A 17,896-nucleotide genomic window follows, 5' to 3' on the forward strand; every position below is an offset into this window, starting at 1 on the left:
GAGGCTCTGTCTCTGAGGTGTGGTGCACGCCATGCCACTCACCTGAGCAGACCACGCTGGCATCCTCATGGTGGCCACAGTTGTGGGAGAACCATCCGTGGTGTGTGCATTGCCACACCTTGGCCTCATCCCCCATGCACTGCACATCGTCCAGCAAGATATGGCCCACGCCTCTATCAAAGTAGCTCTCAGCTGGGGCTGACAAGGCCTTACCACAGCCCAGCTGCTGGCACACCACCCTGGCATCCGTCAGGTCCCAGCTGTCGTCACACACTGTGCCCCAGGTACCATTGTAAGAGATCTCGACTCGGCCCTCACACCTGTGGCTGCCATTCACCAGTCTCAAGGCTATACCTAGGAGTGGAAAAAATAGGTGCTTCTGAGATGTGACCTTGTCCTCATAGTCTAGGGTCATCTGCAGGTGGAAAAATGGTCTCCGTGTTGGACCTTAGGAGTGGCCCTGTGACCTGATTCCCTAAAATAGTCTTGCTTTGTGGCTGCTGAAGAGCAATTGATGCCTGCTGATTTTTTTAACCTCCCCCCCCTCTCTCTCTCTCTCTATCTCTATCTCTATCTCTATCTCTATCTCTATCTCTATCTGTGTTTGCTTGTGTGAGTGTAGACATATGTGTGGATGTCAGAGGACAGTCACCTTTGGTTGTTGGGCCTTGCCTGATTTGAGACAGGCCTCTTCTTCACCTATCTACATCCCATTCACACCAGTCTAGCAGGCTTGTGAGCTTCTGAGAATTTGGCTATCTCTGCCTCCCATTTTACAGGGATTACAGATATGTGCTACTGCACCCAGCTTTATGGGTTCTAGGGATCTGAACTCAGGATCTTTACCCACTGAGCCATCTCCCAGCCCAGTATTTTAGAGTCTCATAAGCTCCCAAAAGTATCCCAGTTGGAGGATACCTTACATAAAACACAGAGAGCTCTGGAATATTCCTGCTCCCTGCTGTGGGACCTGAGAGGTCCACAAGTGTTCTGGATGGTGTGTGTTGACCACCTTTCTTCTGATCATCCAGTCAGAAGAAAGTAGATGGACAATTATACTTCGTGATAGTTCCAGAATAATCTTTCATACTACTTTATCCCTTCCTTTGGGAAGGGAGGCTCTCAGTGGGATTCTTTATTGGCACACACAGATAATATAAGACAGGAGGTCTCAGCCGTATGTTTCTAGATGCTTTAGTAGAAGCCAGTGACTATGGGTGGCAGAGCAGAGATAAGGGCTATGACTGCAGTCATACCAAGTGTATGCCACTCAGTTGCAGAGGTGGACACATCAGGTGTGGTAAAATTCAGGTCAGATTTTAAGTGCACCTTGTCTCTAAATGGGACAAGGCACAGCCAGATGTACTTCCTGCAAGGTGCATGTCAGGATACCCACCATTCTGCCTTTCATCCTGGTGAACAGTGTTGTACAGAGCATAGAACCCTGTGTTGGTGATCATGGCGTCACTTTTGAACACCACTGTCATGGAGTTTGAAGAGGAGAGGAATGTGAGTTCTGCCCCAGCACAGACTTTGCCCATGGACAGCGAGGCAACTTGCTTTCCATCAAATACTTCAACAAAGTCATAAGGGCACCCGTAGATGTCTTCTAGCCTGAGGGGGTAAAGGCAGCATTAGTCCCCCGAGTCAGTCAGCTCTGCCAACTCCTCCTTCCCACCTCCACTCATCACTCCTCCTCCAAGAGCCCTTGAGTTTACCCCTACCCACATACGGGGACCCCACCCCCACCCCTCCCACCCCCCACTCCCCCAACTATCCTGGCTCATCCGGTCTATTTTGGTGGCCTCCATCTGGAAGCCTAGTTTCCAGCCTCTCTGAGCCTCTTCCCCTTTGTCCTAAATATTTCTTTGACCCTATGATTCAAGCCCTGCTTTGGGTGGTAGTCAGTGTCCATCAGAGACTCACAGAGTAAAACACTCAGGAAGACCCTGACTGGGGGAGATAACACCACCATAAAGAGGCCTAGCGGGAGGACTCATCTCACCAACGTCCCAAACTGCCTGCATTTCCATGAACCTGGACTATGAGAGAGTTAACCTGGACAGTGGGTGGCAAGCATCCCACATGCTGCCTTCTTCTGCCTTGACCCTAGCCTAGTTTTACAGGTATTGATTGCTTTGACGTCATAGCACATAGTAACTTATCACTTCCTGAAAATTTCCACCGAAAACTTCATGGTTTGCTTCAGAACTGTTTGTCTTTCCATCTAGATGTAAACTCACAGCAGCAGAGGTCTTATCTATTTTGTTCAGCCCTCTAAGCCCAGTCCTAGACAGGAGCCCACACAGAGTGGGAACAATCAGTACATATGGAAAGCTCTCTGGTGCTTATCTAACATAATAAATATTACATAGCATGTAACATGATATGTATAATTTCTGAACTATAGCAAGTAGCCGTCTCTGACTGTTGTAAATTCTCATTGCAAACGCACTTGTGTGTGTGTGTGTATATATATATATATATACATATATATCTCCACACACCCAACGGACACACTTTAAACACAAACTTAGTACTAGATTTTAATGTCTGCCATTATACATCTATCCCAGTGAGTAAAAACCAAACACCTAAAACTAACACGTTTTGTTTTGTTTTGTTTTTGAGACAGGGTCTCTCTATATAGCTGTCTTGGAATTCAGTGTGGGCACCAGGCTTCCCTGGATGTAGAGATCTTCCTATCACTGTCTGCTAAATGCTGGGATTAAAGGCACCATGTCCAGCTATAAAAGAACCATTTTTCTTTCTTTCTTTCTTTCTTTCTTTCTTTCTTTCTTTCTTTCTTTCTTTCTTTCTTCCTTCCTTCCTTCCTTCCTTCCTTCATTCATTCATTTATTTATTTATTTATTTATTTATTTATTTATTTATTTATGGTTTTTCAAGACAGGGTTTCTCTGTGTAGCTTTGTGCCTTTCCTGGATCTCACTATGTAGACCAGGCTGCCCTCGAACTCACAGAGATCCGCCTGGCTCTGCCTCCTGAGTGCTGGGATTAAAGGCGTGCACCACCACTGCCCAGCTAAAAGAACCATTTTTAAAGGGGAAAAAGGCAGCGACACAATTTCTCTGTAAGGTACAACAGGGTGACAGTCACAGGTATTGAATTCAAATGGAAGCTGCGCCCAGAGCGGTTCCTGTGCAGAGGAGCCAAGAAAGCCCCTGAGGGACCTTGGCTTTGACTTGCCACATAACTAGCTGAACTTGAGCTATGTCTTGTAAATAATTGTATTGGGACTGAGTGGTATAGCATTTGCATGGCAAGTATGGAGTCTTGGGTTCAAACCCAGTGGCTTAAAAATGAGAAATAAATGCCTTTTTCTTTATTAAAGAAAGCCAATCTAAGCTTGACCTGAAATAGTCAACATAGTTATATAGCTAGGGCCTTCCCAGAGGGATGGACCAATGAGACAATTCTACAGCTGCAGCCAAGTGCATTCTCTTTGTTCACCTCTGTGTGCCGAGGAAGGCTTTCCTCTGCAGTTCCTTAGTCCAGCTCCGGAATCAGTTCTCGTTAGTTACCTGAATCCTTGTTGGCCAAATCAACTAAAAATATCACTGCGGCCCAGTTTACCCGTTTTTATCAATCTGAAAAGTTATTACTTCAGAAAGCAGGAACACTTGGTGAGAATGAAATGGCAAAACTTAAATATAGTATAACTCAGAAATACCATCGATCTCTTTTGAGAGAGGGTCTCTTGTTAGTCTGGAGCTTGAGGACAGATGGCTTGCTAGCCACTGGGAATCAGCCTGTCTCCACCTCCCCAGCAATGGGGTTATAAGTATGTATTGCCACACTTAGCATTCTTAGGGGGTTTCTGAGGGTCGAACTCAGATCCTCTTGCTTGGCAGGCAAGCACTTCACTGACTGAGCTATCTCTCCGGCCGCCACATATGGATGTAATTTTACCACTTAAATGTGAAGCGAAGTTCCGTAGGCATTGCAAAAGAAAAACAAATAAACCTCAACGTAAGTCGGGGCTTCTTGGTATTAGTCTCACAACTGTGCTCAGGATGGTATTGGAAAACTCTTTTCTTGGGAGGGGTGGAGGGAGTTGTCTAGATCATCATAGGATATTCAGTAGCCTTGACCTCCATCCACTAGATGGCAGTGCTTCCTCCCTCAATTATGACACTCAAAAAAAGACCCCAGACCTCGGGAAAATATCTTGTAGGCAGGTATAATCACCTTTAGTTAAGAAGCCCTTTGTAAATAAAAAAAAAAAATTGTATAGCCCAAGAAACAAGATGTAAACAACAATATATTTAGATTTAAAACCATCAAACCCCCAAATCATCAACTTTCTCCCTGTTCTGGGCAATACATTAAACTATTTCATAATCAGTGTGCTTTAAAACTATAGGAGGAATTTATGTTGCAAAAATTACTTAGATTACAGGAGATTTGGGGCATTACAACTGCTTGGAATAGTGAGAGAGTGGCGTGTTCCACGTCACTGCCCACACTTCTTACACCCATAAAGGTAGCGCTCTGATGGTTGACTGCTGTGGCTAATGAACGCAGGTAGAAGGAAATGCAGAGGTCTGGGACACACTGAGAGACAAAGTCAGGAAGAGAGAATGACCCTGATGAGACAGCATAGAAAGATGAAAACATGGTTTCATAGTATCTAGAAAGGATGGTTTTTGCTTTTTTTGTTTTCATTAAGAAGTTACCTATATTCTAGAAGGGAGGGGCTTGGTCCTGCCTCAATTGAATGTACCAGGCTTTGCTGACTCCTCATGGGAGTCCTTATCCTTTTAGAGAAGGAATGGGGGGTGGGTCAGGGTGAGGGGAAAGACTGGGGGAAGTGGGAGGAGGGATGAGCAGGGGATCTATGGTTGGTATGTAAAATGAATAAAAAAATTCTTAAAGACAAAAAAAAATAATTGCCTATATGAATAGATGCATGTGTATGCAGTTGGCCCTCTGCATCTAAAGAGTCAACTAAGGGTGACTCAAAAATATTTGACAGAAACCTTGGTGCTGAACATGTGCTGGCTATTTCTTGTCACTGTTCCAGAAACAATACAGTATAACAATGATTTGTTCCACGTTTACATTGCATTTCTTGGGTATCCTAATAAAACGAGATGATTTAAAGTACACAGGAAAATGTACAAGGGTTATATCCAAATTCTATTATATTTTATATAAAAGATTTAGACTTCTGTGGTAGCTGAGGGGGCTCTTGGAGCCAATCTGTGAACACCAAGGGACAACTGTATATATGATATATAAAATGTAGACACATAAGTGTGTACATGTAAATATACATCAAAATATGATTGTTTTCAAATGGATGATGATTGGTAAAAGAGCAGGGAGCACAAGGTACTCAATGAGAGAAATGAATAAAACCCTTCAATCTGTTGAAGGAAATTTTCTAGCAGAGGACCTAATAGAAATTCTTGAAGGAAAAAGCAACTAGACCTATATCACATAGTATCTGAGAAAGGATAACCAGACAGTGAAAATGGGGAAGACCAGATATGCATCTTGCAGAAGGAAAAACTTATATGTGATAGAGCAGGGGCAAAATCTTCAGGTGTAGACCTCCTAGCTAGAGCTCCATGTCTCCATGTCTGGGTGTTCATGGGTATTACCTCAATGAAGAGGATACTAGGATAATAGATGAAAAGATACCCACAACAAAGACTATCAGTGGTCACCTAAAATGTGAAAGGATGTCCACCCCCATTGAAAGGCATTCCTCTTGGGGAATCACAGATTCAAATCTAGTCCAGCCATTAAGTAGAGAAAGGCAAAGCTGCTTACTTCAGGCTTGGGATCGTCAGCTCTATATTGAACTTCTCAGCCACATGTATCTCCCAGACGCATTCCATGTCAGTGGGGTAGTTTGTAGGATACCAGGGACTGGAGAAGGAGCCTGAGAGACTTGAAATTACTCCTCCACAAGAATTACTTCCTTCTGTGAAAGCAGATGAGAGACCTGCGGTTGGCATCTTCAGAAATGCATTTGGCAGTTTCCCAGATGCAGAATCCAGAATTGCATTACTACAAGTCTACATTGGGAATCATAAAATGGGAAGAGACTTGGCTGGTCTGGATAGTCATAGTTTGGCTGGTACAAGTAGGTATAGATCTAAGAGGAGATGTAGGAGGGCAAAATACATATGATTGGCAAGTAGGACTCTAAAACTGATTGAAAATGGGAGTATGTGTATATATACTGGGGATATGTGGGGAGCATCCAGGTTACACTTCTTTGTGTGCATGTTTGTGCATGTACACGTGTGAGTGGGTGGGCAGAGGCTAACCTTGTATGGTTGTTCGGGTGCTGCCCACCTTGTGTTTTGATACAGGGTCTCTCATTGACCCAGAACTCATTGATTAATGTAGGCTGGCTTGCCAGTGAATCCCAGGAATTCACCTTCTTTGCCTCTCTATGTTGGTATTACAAGCTTAGAGCACTATGCTTAGCTTTTTTTATATGGGTTCTGGGGCTAAAACTTAGATCCCTGCACTTGTAAGATAAACATTTTACCAATGAGCTATCTCTCTAATCTCCTAGACTATGTATACTTCTTAATGGTTTTCCTAGACTATTGCATCAAAGCCAGCTCAACTCAAGTGAGGCCAACATAGCTGCTTGTGAGGACTCCATCCCACCATTCCTTCCCCCCATGTCATACAGGACAGACAGAGTCCATGCTGTTTATATGAGTTACCACAATGTCATTCAAGTTCGTATGTTACAGGTTGTACTTCCAAGCAAGATAGTACCTTGTGGTTTATGGAATTGAGAAATGGAAGTTTCCCCCCCCCCCAAAAAAAAAATCCAAACTAAAAGCCAGAATAGAGTCAGCATTATAATAGTCATTTTATACTTAAATGCCAATGAATGGGCATATTACCACTTTGAAGTTTTAACAGATAATTTGGAGACACTCAATTCTCTTCCCATCCTGATCTTGGATAGAGCTCCCCTTCTCTCTGTAGAGTCACCAGAAAAAGCATAGACAATGCCCATGAAGTCAAATTGTCATAGACATGACTTCTTTTCTGTAGAGTGCTAGGTCCACCAAGCCAAGGGCTGTCCTGACTGACCAGCAATCACCTGCAATGGCACCTCTGTCTTTTAAAACATACACTGTGTAAAGCATTAAGCACCAAAATCCAGGAGGCCAAAACTCACAATCCTTACAGCCAATATGGGGAAGATCAGACTGGACAAGGGTTCTGTTGAAGGAAGAGGGCCGTCACTGGGGTCCTGTTGGCTTTGTTTTTTAGACAGTTTATATTTCAATATTCTGTACTATCAGCATCTATCATATGGTGGACCAAGGGCGAGAAGTTTTGAAAGTTTGTCCCATGGGATTCTGGTACTTGATTGAGTTTTACATAAAGAGCTTAGTGGAGAAATTTGAAATAGACAGGTCAGATGGTTCAAGAACATCCTTAATCGCTGGGTCTCCCTTTTGGCCATGTCTGATGTGAAGTTCAACAATGATGGATGCTAGCAACTTGCCCATCTTTCTTGGTCCTTTGTCAAGAGTGTTGTTGGATATTAATAGAATGTTTTTTTTTTCCTAATCTAAAGTATCTCATAAGTGATTTTCTTTTGTGCCTAGGTAGGTTGAACCTAGGTGGTTGAACATTGTAAGTGGGGCTTAATAGCCCAGCAGGAGCTTGGAAGGCAATAGTGCTGAGAGCAATGTGGGTTATGGAGGACCAGCTCAAGAGGTTTCAGAAGGGAACAATATTAGCAATTGAGCAAGAGATTATTCTTACGATATTTTGGCAAATAATATGGCTTTTTGCTCTTGTCCTAAGAATCTTCCTGAGGCTAATATGAAGAGTTTGGGATGAATTTTGTTGGCAGAGGAGATTTCAAGATCCCCAAATATTGACTCTGCCATCATCTCACTCTGGAATACAGTCTGGACTTGGGTCAGAATTGGCAAGAGACCTCTACCAAGTTACCACTAAATACGTTATGGTCTTGCCAGCCCAGGATATGGACAGCTGCCAGACACCTTGCTGTGCTCCAAAACACCATAAGGTACACTCCCAACTTTGATATTTGACTGGTCTTCAGGTCTTCACAGGAGGTAGACAGTAGCAACAATCACCAGGTAAGGTTGGGAGGGTTGGAGGTGAAGTCTCAGGAGCTAAAGTCAAGAATGAGAAGAGCTGGGATCCCTTTCCTGGGAAACATGGTCAAGCAGGAGGCAGGATCACACAAATGCTGGATCTAGAAGGAATCCTGAGCTTTGGTGGAGGTCACCGCTGGACACTGGCATTGAGCAGGTGACTAGAAATTCTGCCATGTGTGTTAGTAAGTCAGCAGATCCACAGAGGAGTCTTGGATGGTTTACTTTCTTAGCAGCATTGTGCTCTCATCCCTCTGGCAGGGTTTGCTATTGAATGCATCTTAGTTTTCCTGCATGCTTGCACTTTTAACCCATGCCCTTGTGTCCACCTTTCCCCTCCTCCACACATCAATTCTCTCCTCAGCCACAGTGACTTCCTTCTCCTTCACCCTCCTGTCCTCCCTGGCTCCACCAGAGAGGATGGTTTGGGATCTAGTTCCATTTGGAAAATGTCACAGCCAGTTCTTGTCTGAGCTACTGTTTTATTTTATTACTATTGGGGAAGGGGGAAGAATGCAGGGTATGGGTTGTGTTATGGCATCTCCATACATAAGCATCATTGCACTCTGCCTTTGTCCAGTTCCCTCCCACACTGTGCTTCCTCATCCCCCACTTCCTCCTGGTTCTCTTCCTTCCTTCAGTGAGTTCCCACTTCTGCTCTCCTAGTACATAAATTCCACCACTCTCTCTATTTTCTACCTCCTTTAAAAATTCATCCTCCCCTCTTATAACCCCCTTCTCTGTTTCACGGCCTACAAATGCACATATAAATACACACACACACACACACACACACACACACACACACATCTTCTCCAACTACATATTTCACAGGGGATTAATGTGCAGGGTATATAAAGAACCACTAGTTTTTAAATTTCTGCTGCATATTAGAATCACATGGGAACTTGACTATTACTGGTGGCTAGGGGTGGCCCTCAAGACACTGAAGTGGCCAGTCTTGGGAACAGCTGAGCTTCTAGAAGTCTCAGAAGCCCCCTGGGTGGTTCTAGTATGCCGCCAGAATAGGAAATCACTTCTCTGGTTACTGTCCTCCAGTGTCTAGGTGAGGACACAGATTTCTCAACCTTGAAAAGATGGAATTTACAGTGTCAGACTTACCTGTGGGTGAAGGAGTCACCTCTGCATCTGCATGAACAGGAAACAAATGAGTTTAGGGAATTTAAATTCTATGGAGACAAAGAAATGCTAATTTTTTTAATGTGGGCATGTCTCAAGCAGACAGGCTTCATGGTATATACGCAAGCACATGGCTATAGTTTTTCCTGGGAAAGTGGCTTCACATCTGGGGTAAGTGCAGACAATAGGAAAAGCCAACTAAGTGTCCCTGGGCGTCTGTCCTCAGAACAGCCAGACTCAGCATTCCCTGTCTACCTTGCTGGAGGGGTGTTCTGCTTGTCAATTTACCAGTTCTGGGACCACCTAGGAGACAAACCCCTGGGTTGTTGAAGGAGTTTCTAGATTAGGCTTATTGAGGTAGAAAGACCCACTCTAAATGTGGGCAGCACCATTGCATGGGCTGCAGTCCCAGACTGCATAAAAAGAAGGAAGTTCAGTGCCAGCATTCACCTCTCTCTGCTTCCCGGTTCCAATACAATATGACTAGCTGCCTCAAGCTCCATCCTCCATGACTTCTCTGCCAGGGTAGACTGCACCTGAACTGTGAGCCAGAACAAACCCTCCCTTCCATAAGTTGCTTTCATTGGGTATTTTGTTTACAGCAATGAGAAAAGTAACCAATATGGCCATTTTCAATAGAGTCACATCCCTGCTCCGTTCATGGCTTCTATCCATCACTAAGCTGCCTCATAGAAGAACTCACTATGGGAGACACAGTACCTGAGCAGATAACCCCAGCATCCTCATGGTGGCCACAGTTGTGGTCTAACCAGGCAGAGCTGGGGCACTGGCCAAAGTGGTTCTCCTTTCCTGAACACTGAATGTTGTCCAGGAGGATGTTTCCAGAGCCTGGGCCAAAGTAGGCACTTCCAGGAGCAGCGATGGCGTGGCCACACCCCAGTTGTCTGCACACGACCTCAGCTTCATTCATGTCCCACAAGTCATCACACACGGTGCCCCAGGCCCCCTGATGGAGGACCTCAACACGTCCCGAGCACTGTCCGGAGCTGCCTGCCAGCCGCAGCACTGGTCTGTCTTCTAAACAGAAGAAGATTTCCTTTTTGAGCATGGGAAGGTTTCTGTAGGAAGTGACTCCTAGAGGCTGTGCCAGGGCCAAGGCTAACACAAGCAGAAACCCTTGCGGTTGCCTTGATTCCATATGAAGCCCAAGGGTGACAGAGTCAGATTGACACTGGGGGGGAATCTCACTCTGCTGCTGTCCTCTCCTTGGCAATTGTTTCGTCTCTCTGAGCTGTTTCCTCATTTTAAAAGTGAGGAATCTAACAGGAGTTTGTCTCAGGAGCCCTTGGGATGAACCGGTGAGAGCACACATATAAGACACACAGGTCACACCCAGAAAGGAGTTCCTTCCCTCGGAGACAAACAAACCCAAACTTTACACAGGAACTTACTGATTATCTGGTTTTCTGGCAGCCTCAAAGAATGGAGTTCCTGCACAGGGAACCGGAACATCAAAAAAAAAAAAAAAAAATCCCACAACTGACAGGCGGTGTTCCTTGCGGGGTACAAACTGAACCCAGCGCTGCAATGGCTGGCTGCAAGGCCAGGCCTACAAGGAGTCCCCAAGCCTTTAATTGGGGTGAGCCTATGATTTAGGGCATGTTGGGTGTGAGCTGGGTCAACAGGTAGAGAGCTGGGCTTTTGCATTTCAGAACTCTGGACAGCTCCCAAAAGCGCTTGGGATGGCAGATGCAGCCTGTGGACCCTTCATAGAGTGTGGCTCTCCTTGGTAGCTGCATGGCCCCTTACAACTATCCTTTCCAGTATTTTTCTTTTCTCTCTCTCTTTTTTTTTAACGGGATGTACATTACCATCTTACTGTCACTTGCTACCTGGCCCTCATGGTGAGAAAAACTAGCCCCTTGTGAAGCAGGGGTAGTGTGTGTATGTGTGTGTGTGTGTGTGTGTGTGTGTGTGTGTGTGTGTGTAGTGTGGCAGGGGGAGCAAAAGGATCAGGCCTCTGTGAATAGGAGAGTGAAGTTAGAAATTGTTCTCTATTATATTCCCAAGATACCTGAGCTTCCTACCTGACTTACTTCCATCTTGTGAAATTGCATTGAAAAAAGCATAAAACCCAGTATTTGTTGTCATATAATCGCTTCGGAACACCACGGTCAAGATGTCCGAGGAGGAGAAAAATACTACAGCAGATGGGGCACAGAACTTCCCCATGGAGAGTGATGCAATTCTGGGGCCATCGAAGATCTCAATTGAGTCATAGGGACATCCCAGGATATCTTCCAGGCTGGGGGAATGAGAGCTGGAGGTTAGTAACACCGTACCAAGATCGTCAGTATCAGCGCCCCAAACCACGACAGTCTCAGAGCATGAAGTTATTCATTATCTTTCCCAAAGCTTTATCAGGACTCTAGTTTCTTTGCCTGGGGAGTATGTAAAGCTTATTATTACAACTTTGTTATAAGTTTTAAAATCATAGTAGTTCTGACCAGCCACAAAGATAATATAGCTTAGGAATTTGTGATTGCTGTTTGTTTGGGTTTAAGGCAAGTCCAAACTGAGAGCCTCGACACAGTCATGACTGAACCATGACTCAGTGCCTGGCTGAGGCTAACTTATCACGGAATCTCATGGTTTTGCTCTGTTGCAGCATGGTGTGTGCTATGCTCAAGAACAGCCTTGTGAAGATTTTGCTGGGAGAAAACTTTTGGTGAGGAATGGGGACTTTGACATCAGACAGACCTGTATTCATATCAATGGGCAAGTTAGTTACTCTCCATGATCTCATTGTCCTCATCTCTAATGAGGATGACAAAGACATCTGTAGGCTATAATGATACTGGAGCATGACAAAGCCTAGGAGCATATAGCCCAGAGGCTGCGGAGATAACTCAGTTGGTAAAGTGCTTACCATGAAACATGAAGTACAGAACCCATGAAGAAATTCTGGTTGTGGTGGCTTAGCCTACTTCAAGAGTTCAAAGCCAATGAGAGACCCTCTCTTGAGAAATAAGGTAGACAGTGCCTGAGAAATGACACTTGAAATGACCTTTGATCTTCACATGCTCATAGGTGCAGGCATGTACACATACACATAGAAGAAGCATGCAGTCAATGGTCCGGATGCACAGCATTCTAAAACATCAGCTGTTCCTTTATGCCATGGTGATGAAAAGGTGGCAGTGACTATGGAACACTGTTCTATTTGTGTCAGAGGTGAGGCAACAGCTTTTCCCTCTCCTTTCACTTTAGGGAACACTTAGAAAAATGCACAACCCAGGCCTGGAATAGTTGACTAATATGTATCTTAGGAAACTCTCTGAACATTTGTATAAAATATGATGAGCAAAAAGGTTGACCTGAAAGAACATATATTGGTGCCTAGTGTATACGGTCAAAGGTTTTGAGCATTTAGGGACTACTTTTAGAAAAAAAAATCAAAAGACAGACTATCAAAGCAGAGCTGTGTCAAATATATTGATAAAGAATTTTCTGCATGTTTCTAGCTAGAAGAGACCTGCTGGATACCGCTACAAAAGTAACTCAGACTTGAACGTGGACATGCTGGAATGTTTTTCACTCCTATGCTTTCATCTCAGTAAAGGATATGTCTTTACCACAGTTCAACAAACTGATGTTCTTACTCAAATTGAACTTTCTCTTTACAACTAGTTTCTTACTTTAAACTCGGAATCATAAGCTCTATGCGGAAGTTTTTCTCCACATGGATCTCCCAAACACATTGGATGTCTGTTGGATAGTTTTCTGGGTACCGTGGACTGGAAAATGAACCAGAGAGACTGGAAATGACCCCTCCACAAGAGTTGCTCCCTCCTGAAACATGAAAAAGGATGTCAGGTTGCATCACATGGTGTCACTGAGTGATCTTCACAGACAGCGTGGTCAAAACAGAAAAGTCAAGTGTGGCCAGGTGGCAGTTGGCCTGGGTGAGCTGATACTTAGTTTAGCATCTCTTGGGAAGCCATTTGATCTAATTCTAATGACTCAAAAGCATCACTGTGTGAGAATCCCCATCCTTCCTTCTGCTCCTACCATCTGAACAGGGATGTCACACTTATCCTCTGCTTACCGAATCTCTCCTTTCCAAAATGGAAAGACTCTGTTTTCTGGGAGAAAGATGAGGCTCTACATTGTGAGAGACTGGGAAGGAGGGACAGAGAGATGGGTATCTGTCTTGTGAAAGAGGAAGCTCTTTGAGGAGGTCTGTGGAGCAAGAGGCTGTAGAAGAACTTTGAAGTCTGACTCAGCTGGGAAGGGGAGGGACAAGGGGCAGAGTTGGGAGCATACGACTGGGACCTCTGTACACTGTCATCACTTTGCTGGATCGTGTTTATTTCCTTTAAATGGATGTACGCAGACTGGAAGTTGAGTAATTGGGGATTTATAAAAGTTAAACAAGAAGACAGAGATCTAGTTCTTCCATAGTCATCATCGTTTTTAGTATGAATAGACACCGATCTACAAAGGCAGTATGCTGTCTAAATGAGTAGATAACTTAAAATTGCCAAGTTATCTTGGAGGATCTTGAAAGCACAATGCACTTTACTGGTCATATACCTAAATATTATTGAATTGCTCAATTTCCCTTCTTTTCACCACTGTGACCATCTTGTAATCCTCCCGGGGTCCCATGAGTTCCTAATCTTGCCTAAGATGGATGCTGGGCACTGCTTCCAGACATCCTACACTTCTGCCACTAATCACATTTGTGGGGTGGGAGGAAGCTGGGATCAAATTCAGGGTGTTGTGCGAGTGCTTTCTACCACAGAGCCAATTCCCCTGTCCCTTTGATGGAGACAACATCTCGTTATGTAGCCAAGGATGGCCTTGAACTCAAAACGGTCCTGTCTGTACCTCTCAAGTGAGGAGAGGACAGGTGTATGCCACCATACTCCACTGATCATTCCATACTCCACTGATGACATCTATAGGTTACAATAACAGGACCAAGACACACATATGTGTCAAGAGAGGAAAACCAGGTGTCTATGAGCATCCACTACAGGGATGTGCCTAAACAAGACAGGCTGAGTGTGAGTCAGATGGATTGTAGAACTACATCCTGCCACCTTGTTGACCTCTTATCTACTTTGTCCTGGGAAGACCCACAGCCTTCCTTTCTCACACGCTACTCCCAATACACAGTCAGCATTTACAGAGTGGCAGCAGCAGAGGAGTAAGCCGCTCACCCACATATGCCAGTGGCTTTTTTGAGCAACATCCATGGACATTGCCTGGAATCTGCTGGCATTGAGTTACCATTCTTTGTTCAAGCAAAGAAATGACTACCTGTTATTGGATCCTGAGAAACTGGAGGAGGACCTAGAAAGAAAAGAGAAGGTAACAGTGACATCTAGGAGGAAATCTTTAGTCCCATCTACAATTTAGTGCATGGTGAAGGCTTTCTTTGAAAACATCAATGATTTGGTACAAACTTAGAAGAGTCTGAAGCTGCTGAGTGAACATTCCCTATGGTTCTATGCCTGATCAAAGCCAGCCAGTACTTGGATATGCCTCTTATCACCAGATGAGGACTATGCTCCCTCTCTTGAAGGTAAATGGGCTCTGCAACTACTTTGAACAATGGAATATAGCATAAGATATGCTCGTCTTAAGAGACTATTGATGCCTACTTTCTGTTCTAAGAAGGATGCTTACTCATACAGCCTCACTTCATCTTACCCACTAAACAGACTGTATGAAGAGGCCCTGAGACTTCCTGGAAGGGAAGAGGACCTATCTTGCCACCTGTACCCACAAAGGTACCAATCAAGTAAGTAAAGCTATCTTGAGCTCTCCAAACCAGCACCCAGGTAAATGACATGGAGACCCTAGCTTGATGCTCTGAGGAGCAGAATCCCAAGCTGAGCCCTGCTCCAATTCCTGACCAACAAAACCATGGCATGTATTTACCTGTAGCTGTCTTAAAATGCTAAATTTTGGGACAGCAATGGAAAAGCAGGGTGGCTCCTTCCACATTTCTTTATCACCCATACAATTTACACGAAATGAGCAAACTACAGACCAGCCTTCATTTGAATAGCTACTGTTGGAGTTGGGGATATAGCTTAATGGCAGAGTGCTTGTCTTGCGAGCACAAGCCCTGGGTTTGGTCCTCCAGCCTGAGAAATTAAAATATATATACACACTATTCTTGACCTTAACCATGGCCTTTGAGCTTTAAATGGCACTTCTCTCACTCATGACCCCAACACATAAGCTGGGCTTGCCTCAGGACACCCAGCACTCATCAACATCTCCTCCAGGTAAATGCCATGAGAAATGCTTCTTTCAATGACCTGTGACTTATATGCTCTCTGCTGAAGCTGAAGGGGAGAATCCAGATACATTCAAAGGGTAAGTTCCAGTTTTCCTTCAAGCTAAATATTACAAGATGTCTGATCACCCTTCTGGAGAGACAATGTGAAGAGGTCCTGGAGCACAGGAAACGGAAGGGGGCCCATTCTTAAAGTTGCCCCTAATAGAGTTACTGTGAGCAGACTTTGGATCTCCCTTATCCTCAACCATAGGGATTAAATAATTAACATATCAGGGGCCCTTGCTTAATATTTACCAATGTTTTGGGCAGATGTTGTAATGAAATGTTTTCATTCACTTCCATTGTCATTACAGAATTTATAGTATATGCATTAGTCTGAGTTTTCTAATATCTGATTATATATACATATGATTATATATATATATGTATATCAGTGTAAAAGCTTAGTTCCCCATTAATTTTTCTTAATGATCAAAATTGTTTAATCTTTGTTAAATATTTCTTCTGAAAACATAGTATGTGTGTTTTAAAGAATTATCTTGGTGATAAGCAACAACCTGAGCAAACTGTCTCCCCATTTTTGCTACAGCTTTGTCTGATGTGGGTGTCTACTGGGCCAATGTAGGTATGGCAAATGAGACTAGAGGTCAGGTGTACTGGCAGTTGACTCAAATGTTCTGGATATCCAAGAGTTCCCTGCTAACTTTCTATGTGTCTGTTTATCTGGAAAATGGAAATAATCAAAGTATCTTCCTAAGGGGAATTAAAAGAGTTGGAGGGAGTCCCTGACTTATGAAAATTTGACATGGCTGTCCTTCAGATTTTGAATTTAGATCTTTTCCTGGGGTCACATATGTGGATGATCCTTGCTTGAGATGCTGGACCACAGCAGTGAGCTCCCAAGCAACCACAGATGGTGAGGATATGTGGCAGGTGCTCTCAGTGTGCTGTTGCTGGGCTAGGAAGTCCAGTAGGTTAGGTGTATGAAATGCATTCTTTGATATGATATTCTTACAGTTGGCTTTCTGGAACATAACCCCATCATGAGTTGGGCAATGTACATGTATGAAGAGCTCAGAATAATGCCTGACTCTTAGCATTTTTTTTTTTAAAAAAAAAGTAGTTGATACTGTTATTATGGTTGTTCCTGGATGGGAAGTTCCTTCAACTAGGAGGGCAGTGGACCTACCTGGCGGCATGGGTGGAGGGGGGCCATCTGAATCTGCACACACAAAAAAAGCAACAGGTCACTCTCTTTGGTGAGTTCAAAGGTTGAGGTGACAGGAGGTGGATGGTGAATAAAAGGGACAGGCTCATGCCATTTCTGGGTGCAGAAACCAGCTGCTAAAACTGTCCATTGGGCACTCTCATCTAGGGAAGTCCTTGGCTTAGGAAACTTAGCACAGCCCTTGGGTCAGCTGTGTCTCATGGTGGGCAGGACCAGGTTCCTCAGGGTACTCTGATACAGAATTCCTGGGATTCTTGTTAAAGTGCTGACCCCCTAGCTCCTTTCCAAATCTACTCAGGCATAGTTTCTTGGGAGAGGTGCCCTGGGATCTTTACCATAATGCCCTAGCATGATACCCATAGATACCCTGGACTTCCCAAATACCACCAGGAGCCACTCACAACAGGATATGTGTCTGACCCAGGACCTAGTCCTGAAGGGTTACTTAAAGAATCAAATGGATGAATGGAAAATACCACCCATCAAAGATGGTTTCAAAATGTCTTCAGGTGCATAGGAATAAGAGGAATACCTGAGCAGATGACACCGGCATCCTCATGGTGACCACAGTTGTGTTCCGACCATCCTGAATGTGGACACTGGCCGAGGTAGTGCTCCATCCCAGAACACTGAAGGTTGTCCAGGAAGATGTCTCCTGAGCCTGGGCCAAAGTAGGCCTCACTGAGACTAGAAATAGCCTGACCACACCCTAGCTGGCGGCATACAACCTCAGCTTCATTTGAACCCCACAAGTCATCACACACAGTGCCCCAGACTCCCTGGTGAAGGACCTCCACTCGTCCTGAGCACCGGCTGGAGCCACCCACCAGGCGAAGCTCTGGCCAGTCTCCTGTAGACAGAGGTGTGGTGTGAGTCCCCACCCCCATGCCCACATCTGGAGCCTAGCAGTACCAGGCTCAGAGGAGGGTTAGGGTGGGGTCTCAGGCATTGATCCTCATGTTTACTGTGGGTTTCTGAGTTGCAGCTAATTTTGTTTCAATAGGTTTTTTTTTTTGTTTCCCATGTTGGTACATGTTCCCACTGATGGTACAGACATAGACCCTAGGGAGCATGAGTCTATTCACTAGTAAAATACATACATCAGTACAA

General features: G+C 44.5%; 1 protein-coding gene across 1 annotated transcript in view; it reads right to left on the reverse strand.

Annotated features, from left to right (window-relative positions):
* Positions 1 to 17,896, reverse strand: part of LOC114695348 (deleted in malignant brain tumors 1 protein-like) — a 113,725-nt gene that overhangs the window by 49,192 nt on the left and 46,637 nt on the right. Inside the window, exons 18-27 of the mRNA XM_037209865.1 lie at positions 17,319 to 17,636; positions 16,748 to 16,780; positions 14,568 to 14,600; positions 12,938 to 13,091; positions 11,327 to 11,544; positions 9,999 to 10,316; positions 9,261 to 9,287; positions 5,800 to 5,953; positions 1,397 to 1,614; positions 43 to 354 (exon numbers count right to left, since the gene is read on the reverse strand). Of these exons, the coding sequence (XP_037065760.1) occupies positions 43 to 354; positions 1,397 to 1,614; positions 5,800 to 5,953; positions 9,261 to 9,287; positions 9,999 to 10,316; positions 11,327 to 11,544; positions 12,938 to 13,091; positions 14,568 to 14,600; positions 16,748 to 16,780; positions 17,319 to 17,636 (1,785 nt within the window). The remainder of the gene's footprint in view (positions 1 to 42; positions 355 to 1,396; positions 1,615 to 5,799; positions 5,954 to 9,260; positions 9,288 to 9,998; positions 10,317 to 11,326; positions 11,545 to 12,937; positions 13,092 to 14,567; positions 14,601 to 16,747; positions 16,781 to 17,318; positions 17,637 to 17,896) is intronic.

The sequence above is a fragment of the Peromyscus leucopus genome, chromosome 1 (assembly GCF_004664715.2).
Source record: "Peromyscus leucopus breed LL Stock chromosome 1, UCI_PerLeu_2.1, whole genome shotgun sequence".
Classification (NCBI taxonomy): domain Eukaryota; kingdom Metazoa; phylum Chordata; class Mammalia; order Rodentia; family Cricetidae; genus Peromyscus; species Peromyscus leucopus.